At 42.8% G+C, this 9122-nt stretch overlaps 1 protein-coding gene across 1 annotated transcript; it reads right to left on the bottom strand.

The window, feature by feature from the left end:
• Positions 1–4104: 4104 nt before the first annotated feature.
• On the bottom strand, positions 4105–6752 carry LOC133139936 (prolactin-releasing peptide receptor-like). The gene is made up of 2 exons (XM_061259428.1): positions 6295–6752; positions 4105–5622 (listed from the first exon to the last, which is right to left on the bottom strand). The coding sequence occupies exons 1-2, from the start codon at positions 6750–6752 to the stop codon at positions 4986–4988; spliced, it is 1095 nt and encodes a 364-aa protein (XP_061115412.1). The 3' UTR covers positions 4105–4985.
• Positions 6753–9122: the final 2370 nt, after the last annotated feature.

Genomic DNA, 9122 nt, shown 5'->3' with positions numbered 1-9122 from the left:
CATGTCTTCGTGCCTTCTGATTTAGTGCAACACTAATGCAATCATATGCAACTTGGCCAAAAGGATTGCCCAAAAAGTATCGTTCTTTAGGTAGAAATGCGCAGTTGTTGAAGAGGAAGTGTCCAAAGGTAATATCAAGCGTACGATGTTCATATAGAACTAGAGTATACAAAATTGACTAGGAAATTGGTTTTGCCCCTCGATGTAACATTTACAGATAATGTATTAGAACATGGTTTATGGTTGTATTTTGACCGCGATACCACGAATTAACAATGCAGAAGTAAATTGACAATTGACCCCGTCTCCATATTGTAGGCGGAGCTAAATCTGACTAGGGTTCCGATTCTAATCTAAACTGTTTTTCAAACAAACAAAGCGTGCGCAATTTCCACATTACATTACATTACAAGGCATTTAGCAGACGCTCTTATCCAGAGCGACGTACAACGAAGTGCAGATCAAACACAAGTACAAGTGTGAAGAGGACCTGAGAGGACAGTACAGTTCTAGTGTGACCATACAGATACAATCGGAACCCTTGAAGAATACATCAACTTCCAAACTAGCATACCACAGTTGGCAGCTAGAATACCGTGAGAACAACTATACAATAGCTAATACAAAACACAACAATATCTATATAACTATATAAGTGCCATTATAGTCTATGGCATATATAAGGCTAATCATGGTGGTAAGTTGAGGGAAGGAAAGGTGTAGCCTGAAGAGATGAGTCTTCAGTCTGCGCTTGAAAGAGGTCAGAGACTCTGCCGTTCTGACATCCACAAGGAGGTCATTCCACCACCGTGGGGCCAGGACAGACAGCAATCGTGAACGAGAAGTGCAGGTGTGGCGAGGGGGAGGCGCAGGACGGCACGAAGTGGCGGAACTTGCTGGTGTATAGGTCTTGATAAGCGATTGAAACCGGGGCTGATCCCTTAACTGCCTGGTACGCGAGCACAAAAGTTTTAAATTTGATGCGAGCCATTACAGCCAGTGGAGGTTGCTGAGCAGGGGGGGGGGGGGGGGGGGGCATGTGAATGTCTGGGAACATTGAATACCAGACGGGCTGCAGCATTCTGCAATTTCCAGTGGAAATGTTGTAACTGCAAAAGTAAGCTACTGAAGTTATTTTTATAATGATTTTTATAATGAACACGCCCTATATTCATAGTTTTTTGGCTCGTCCGACCCCTGGTGGAAGCAGTGGACTACTGCAACCGATGTTCTAAAAGGCGGGTTTACATTACTTACGGTGTAATAGTTTGGAAAGTCGAATTGCAAAAAAGCTAATTGGCTAATTAAATTATTATTTCAGATAAGAGCAACTAATCCAGTATGCTCATGAAATTGAAAATTAAAGTTTTTGTTTAGTGTTTTTGAGTATCTGTTATGTTAAAAAAACAAAATAACAACCTTCAACCATGTATCTAGGTCTGGGACAAATGTCTGAGTTCCACGCACAACGCAATCCTTCATTTCAAGGTCATTTGCGAAATCATTGACGTCTATTTTAAAATATAGTTTAGTTTGTGGAATAGTCATTATTTTGAAAAACGTGTCCATTTCGATGCACCGAAAAAACAACTACCTGTGTACCTACGTACATGAAAGCCCTGTGGTAAACAGGATGGCACGAAGAGCCTAGCTACTGCTGTTGCTCATTAAACGTGGAGAAGACAACCCGTGAGTGAATCCATACAAGAAGCTGCACGCCTTTTTTCAAGTGCATTGGGTCAGTATATTGTACACTACATTATATGCGTGGGTTTTGCCATGTATTGTGTATTGTGTAGTGGGGTTTGCCTGTATTTTACACTAGTCCTTAGATTGGCCACAATTAAAGGTTATGATTTTTTTTTGCAGCTGTTGGCTATGGGCACGGGTCAAGATCCAGCCATGCATCCTGAATATAGGAGTGCAGTTGATAGCCCTTGACAAAAGCCTGATGGAGCAGTGATATGCTCATACACAAGTTCGGCATTTCAGTTCAGCACGTTCATTCAGGTAGCAGGCAGGATGTGCTAGGGTGTGCTAAGATATACCAAGCGCAGCACGACTGAATGGAAGAAAGCACAAACGGAAGAATACCGCTTCGTTGCCTACTAAATAGTGCTTCTCGCTGCGACGTTTGGCATTGCGTTAAAAATTAGGTGAAACATTTTAGAACGCAACGACGCTGGAAGACGCCCAAGAGTCCGCACCTAACAGAGGAAATGTTAGGCACCTGGCAGGGAAATGTGACAGCGGTCAAGAATGGGAATCAGTGACTCCTAGTCCTAGCCTAGTACACTGCAATAAATATCAGGTGGAGTGAGAAGGGATTTTAGAAAATCCGCAAAAATAAGTATGCTTCAGAAATTATTATTTGTGATTGTGATTCACTCTTCTATTGGAATATTCAGTTGAGCATCTGGGATGATGAAAGCATCACTAGGAATTAGATGATTCTACAGATGATCACTTCAAAGTATCATGTGTTGTCGGTATGTTTTAATACAATTAATTGGGAAATCTAGAGATAACCTAAAAGTGAAATTCATGATAGCAGGTTAGATTTGCTTGCCAAGCCCATCCACCTTTATATTTACGATAGACTATTCACTGAAAGTGACAGTAACATCTTTCTGACCATTTACTGTTGATGGAAATACTATTAATCTTCCCCTTTTATCTGGATAAGTGCTGTACTGAATAGGCCTGAACAGAGCGAATCAATAGAAACAACTTTATCTAGCCAATAAGCAGTTATTAATAGTGTCATTCTACTGGAAAATTATGAGAAGCTCTTGGTTATCAGACTGTGATGAAATGAGACAGATATAAAATTGCCCTATTTTAAAGATAAAAGTTAGCTGCAGAACTTTTGTTTAAAACAATATTTTAAGATTGTTACGATGGGGATTTAGCAGGTTTTTTTCCTCATGTGACCCATGAAGAGGCAAACTGAGGGGGTAAACATTTGTTAGGGTTCATCAGGTAAAAAGGGCTTAGTTTGCCACGGTTATCCCATTTTAACTATGTGTGACCTCTCTGGTCAGTCTTGATGTGCATCTCTCTGATACAGGTGGATTGCAGGGTCAGAAGGAGCTTCTTGCTTGCCCTTGCTGCCCTGAAGCAATCTCAGTGAAGGGATGGGCTGACAAATACAGCTGGACATTCCACATTAGATAAAAAGGAGAAAAAAGGAAATACAATTTCATTAAATAGATCAGTTGGATCTGGAATACAATAATTAAAGGGCACATCATTACAGAAAGTATGGCTTGTAATAGATGAAGAACTGTTTATTCCTAGTAGCAGCTACAGCAAAAGCATTATCTAATTTCCTTGTTTCATCTAAATCCATCTTTGAGACGCACAGTGTCCTTGACTTATGTATTCTTGTATGGAGTGTATGAATCTGGAGAGGGGAAGGCATGAATGGCATAGAAACGTTGCCCATAAGCACTGTCCTGCTTTCCGGCAGATGAAGTACACTCCTGACTCCTACATTCTTCCAGCATCATCTATCAGACCATTCTCCTATCACATACACACTGTTCTTTCATGCGTCTGGCACAAAGGCACTATAATGCCAAAACCCCTCCACTCGCATGGAAAGAAAAGACAAGCCTCATGTTCAGCCTGTGTGACCATGGCAACATTTTAAATGTTTTTTCTTTCCTTAAATGTCTCACTGCTATTGGAACATTATTACAATAGATTAGTTCTCCATTATTCCCTGGGTAACCAACAGTTGTGAATAAGAAGGTTCAAATACAGCTGCTACTCTCAGGCTTATGGATGGACTAGCTCTGAACCCTGAAAACCTTTTCTAGACCTCAATTAACCACACACAAAAAAACTATTTTTCAATTATCCCTACATGATGCTGGTAGGCTTTTCCATCTAATTAATTTTGATGTTGCTTTATGTTTTTTTGTGATTCATCAAAGCGAAAGATTATGAGGAAAGGGAGGAGGGGTGGTGGTAATTATACAACATCGTTTTTTGTTTTTTTTCAATTTTATTTTTTTAAATTTACAATGGATTACATCTAAGCAATATCACTTCAAGAGGACATTACATGGTCAATTTATTTTTAAGTATTGCACGGAATGTAATTTGTGACACACTAACACAGAACAAACTACATAACACCAATCCTGAGGTGGTAACCATGAATGACCAGCAATGGCAAACTTCCATATGGGTCTTGTAGTGTAAGCCTAGGGACAGATTTAATTTTAATAAGCAAATATGATATACAAAATGGAAGTTGTAATTAGCATTTTTAAATGGCCCCATACCTTTTATATAATACAACTTTGAACAGTTCATATGCTATGGGTGAATTACTTACATTTTTTGAAAAAAATCATGGTTCAGAGACCAGAGCAAAATAATTATCTTTAAGAGTCCCAGCTCATCCCCCTCCTCTGCTTCCCACTCCTGCTTTTAATTTCCCCTCCTCTTATTGTCTTTCTTTCATAGGTAAGGAGATTGCCTGCTGAAGGACATTACCCTGCTGAAGGTCTCCAATGCCGACCACCCCCTCATGTAACTGTGACCTCAGCAGTATTCACTGGACTGGACAGGTATTCAGTTTGAATGGAGCACTGTGCACTAACAGCTCACTCTCCTCTATCCCCTTTTAAATACCTCTCCCGTTCCCCGATTGTTAGCCTGTCCACACACACACTGCGGTCTCAAAGGCTTCAGTGTTCGCAATGACAAAAAGCCTCGCCCGATATAAATATGAGCGGTCCTACCACAGTATCTTTCAGCACATCGACCTGTCAGAAAGTCTACAGCTTTGCACAGTCCTCTTTTCCTGATCCAGGGCCTGCTTGTTCTTTGGGATTTGACCGTTGTTGTGGCTATAAGTAGCATTGCTCAGCACAGACAATTGCCTGCTGTCCTTCCTTTAGACCCATCCTGTGGTCCTGTTGCTATTCCATGTCCTCTCAGCCCATCCCGTTTTGCTGTTGGGGGGGAGGTCACAGCACCACGCTGGCGGTGGCGCAGTTGTTGGTGTGAATGCCGATGCGCCGGTGGCAGTTGAACATCTTGCGCAGCTCGGCCCGGAAGCGGTCATGGAGCCAGGCGTACAGGAAGGGGTTGCAGCAGGAAGAACTCATGGCGCACAGGTGGCAGAGTAGCTGGATGAGCAGGAAGTAGTGCTTGTTGATGAGGTCAATGTCGATGTCCCGCAGCACGTTGAACACGTGGATGGGCAGCCAGCAGATCCCGAAAGCGGCCACCACCAGGCTCACCAGCCGGAAGGTCTTGCGCTTACGGGCGCGCTGGGCCTCCGCCTGGCTCTGGGTGCAGTGGCCAGGCGCCACGCAGTTGCGCAGTTTGACTGAGATGCAGAGGTAGGAGATGCAGAGGGCGGAGAGGGGCATGACGTAGGTTATGAACAGGGTGCTGTAGGCGTAGGCTAGGCGCTCCTTCTCCTGGCCCATCCAGAATTCCTCACAAATGGTGAAGCCCTCCTCCTGAAACTCCACGTGGTACGTGTGTGCCACCGCGGGAGCCACTAGCCCGCAGGACAGCAGCCATATGCCAGACAGCACATACGTGCAGGCGGACACAGAGATGCGCTTCTTCAGAGGGTGAACTGTGGCATAGTACCTGGGGGCAGAGCACAGCAGAGACTTCGTTGGATTAGTATGGCAATTTTGTTGGATTTCTTGAACATCCTCATAACAGCTGAACTACCTAAAACCCTCTCTGTGGCCATTGAGTGAGAGGCGGGAATACACCCTAGAGAGGCTACCAATCTATGGAAGAGACACCACTGCATACAGTAAGTCTAAAAAGATTTTATCATTTATATTTCACATATTTTAGATTTTTAATTATAGCAAAAGTACACCCTCCACTTGTACAAATAGTTAAATGAATGGGAGCAATGAAAGCAGTGTGCGGCATTCTTTCCAGCCTACTCCTTGAAAAAAGGCCAGTAATTCTCGAAAAGAACAGGCACAATGCAAAATTTCTGAACAAAACCAATATTTTTACCAAAGTTTGTTGTTCTGCATTTCAAGCAGTTCTTTGAATAAGAACCTGAATAAGAATTGCCTTCAAAGTTTCCTTGCAAAGAAAAAAACATAACATTCATAGTTGAGTGGAAGTGGGACTTCAAGACAGTCTGAATACAAATTAAAATTGGATTAGCATGCCGCCAACAATTATTGGTATAAGAAGGAGAATAAAAAAGAGGAAACTTCTAAAACGTATCAAATCCATTAGAAAATACAGGAAGTGACCTGTGTCGAGTGAAAGAATATTCGGGCCTCGCACCTGTCAACGGCGATGGCAGTGAGTGTGAAGACTGAGACGTAGACGGTGACGGGCTGGATGAGGAACACCAGGTAGCACATGAACCGGCCAAACACCCAGCCTCGGGGGTTGAAGGCGTAGGCCAGTGTGAAGGGCACACAGGTGGCACACATCAGCATGTCGGAGAAGGCCAGGTTCCCAATGAAGAAGTTGGTGACGTTGTGCATCTTGCGGGTGTGGCAGATGACGTAGAGCAGCAGGTAGTTGCCAAAGATGGCCACCAGCACCACCAGGGCGTAGCAGGGGATGATGAGGGGCTTGTAGGACTGAAGTAGCTCCACCCCGGAAAACTGGGAGCTGCGGTTGGAGGAGCTGTTCTGCAGCGCTACCTCAAAGACCCGGCTGCTGGTGTTGCCCTTACCCCCCGCGCCGCAATGGGGTGCAGTGCCCACTGGCCATCCACTGCCATTGTCTTCCATCCCAGCTGTTTCAGGGCACGCGTAAGCACCTGGGAGCACACTTTGCTAAAATAGGAAGAAAATGAAATGAACTGCATCACCGTTATCGTTATCATTGTCAACATGGTGATGATGGTCATTATCATAGCTATCCAGAGTTGTCTGAACCATCTGGAAAAGCCTTGTTGAAATGGCCGTTTTTCCATGTGCCCTCCATTCATAATGGAGACTCACCTGCTTAAAAAAATAGCCACTCTGTTCAGTTCAGCATGAATACTCTGCTGATGACACTTCTCGCTACACGTTCCGTACCGTAGGACCTCCATACGCAACCAGGGCTCTGCCAGTGCCACACCAGCCATGTCTGTATGAAGCTGGAAGCTCTGATTGTAATGGCAGTCCTCCTGAAAGGAGCCATTAGCAGCGGGTTCACGCCAGAGTCTGCCTTTGTGTGCATCCTGCTGACTCTCACCGAGAGAGGAGGCCCAGACATTGAATACCGAGCCAGACGAAAGAGACTAGCTGCATGGCACTTCAGCATGAGCGAGCTGGTAAAATCAGAAGTTTCTGTATTATTCTCAAATAAACGCTATCACTGCTCCATTAGAACCCTGGGGAATAACTGTCTTATTTGAAAAGGGTGAAGGGAATAAACTTCCTAAAGTGGAAGACATCATCATGTCCAGGTCTGGAATATGAATTAATAATACAAAATAATGATCATGATGATGATAATAATAAATAAATCATTAATAATCAATCAATAATAATTGTATTTGTATAGCACATTTTCAAACAAGGACTAAGAAGTGCTTTACATAGAAAGATATATAAAGGAGAAACATGGCAAATCAGAAATAGACAAAATGGAAAGAGATAAATGTAAGAATAAATAAATCTAAAAGAAAATAATCATAGAATACACAGGAGTAAATATACATCATAAAAAAAAAAAATACTATACTAAAGCAAGAGCAGCCAAATAAACTTTAAAGGAAAACTAAATGAAATGACTAAAGGCACACATTGACTTGCACTGTAATGCAAAAGCACTTTTTGAGGGTGATGAAAATGGTAGATGTGTCGAGAATCCTCAGGCAGCCTCCCATTGCTGTTGCACCAAGCCTCCTCTGTCACCCCTAGCTGGAGTCCATCCAGAGCTTTTTCTTTCTTTCTGGAGGCAAGATCAAAATCGACTAGGCTCAAAAACATAAATAACTTTCCTTCTCAAATGAACTCTTCCTTACTTGATTTCTACTTGGAAGAAGAAATGGGCTTATTCAGCAGACTGTAATGGACGTTCTTTTTTGAATGTGCATACACAGATGGAATTAAATCCTTACATGAAAAATGTGTTGTCGTTACAGAGGTTGCCAAATAACCGTAAAAGTAATCAAGGAATTGGAGCAGAATGCAATCATTAAATGGATTTCTTCTTATGAACTCTTATGTAATTTAGCAAGAAGTATTTGGAATGACCTTCATCAGCATAAGTTCAATTTGTTAATTGAAAGGAGATTTGGAAAATTTATGTGACATGGCAAGTCAAAAGAGGCTACCAGTAGAGTAATTTATTTAAAATTGATTTTCTGGATTTCTAACAGTTTTAACAATAAAATATGATGACAAACTGACATGTATTTTCATGTTTCGGTTGATGTTTTTTGTTCACCTTTTCCCACTCGCATTGCAAATAAGTTTCACAGCTTTGAATTTAGAGCATTGCTGTGACACAGCACTGTATCTGCAGTGTTAGTTACATGGTGCCATTAATGCCACTGATTCACGCAGGCAGCTCTCCATTGAGCAAAGAAAGGGCTATTGTGCGGAGAGACAGGGGATGCCTCGTCCACTAAGACCCTCATTCTCTGGCATATAACCCTACACTCTCAGAAAAAAAAATGTTTCTTTGGCGCGTCTCCATAGAAGAACCATCTTTAGTAGATGGAAGCCTCTATTACGGGTGTTAAGAGTGAAAGCCCCGGAGACTCATTTTGCCCGACAAAGAACCCTTTACCTATCCTTCTTTTTGGAGCCATTTTTCCAGGCCATTATGTATGTGTATGCCCATGGTTCCTCTAGCGTATTTTTGGGATGTACACCCCCCCCCCTCCCCACACACACACACAAAATGTGTATTCTTTCGTCATCACTTCTTATTACTGGAGTTGGATTACGCATTTGCATTTCTTTTTGAAGTCGATTGTACCGTCTGTCCAACTTGTTAATGGAACCGTCGAAAGGCTTTCCCTCTGGGGTGACACTAATGGAACATTAGTGCAGAGCTTTAGACTATCTGCAGGGCAGGGAGCCTGAAGATCTCTGTGTCTGGGCGACAGCGTGTGTAATCCAGCAGTGTATGACCAGCACCGTTTCTCCCACACTCGCTCT

This window comes from Conger conger, chromosome 11 (assembly GCF_963514075.1).
Source record: "Conger conger chromosome 11, fConCon1.1, whole genome shotgun sequence".
Classification (NCBI taxonomy): Eukaryota; Metazoa; Chordata; class Actinopteri; order Anguilliformes; family Congridae; genus Conger; species Conger conger.
This window is presented reverse-complemented; position numbering and strand designations above follow the sequence as displayed.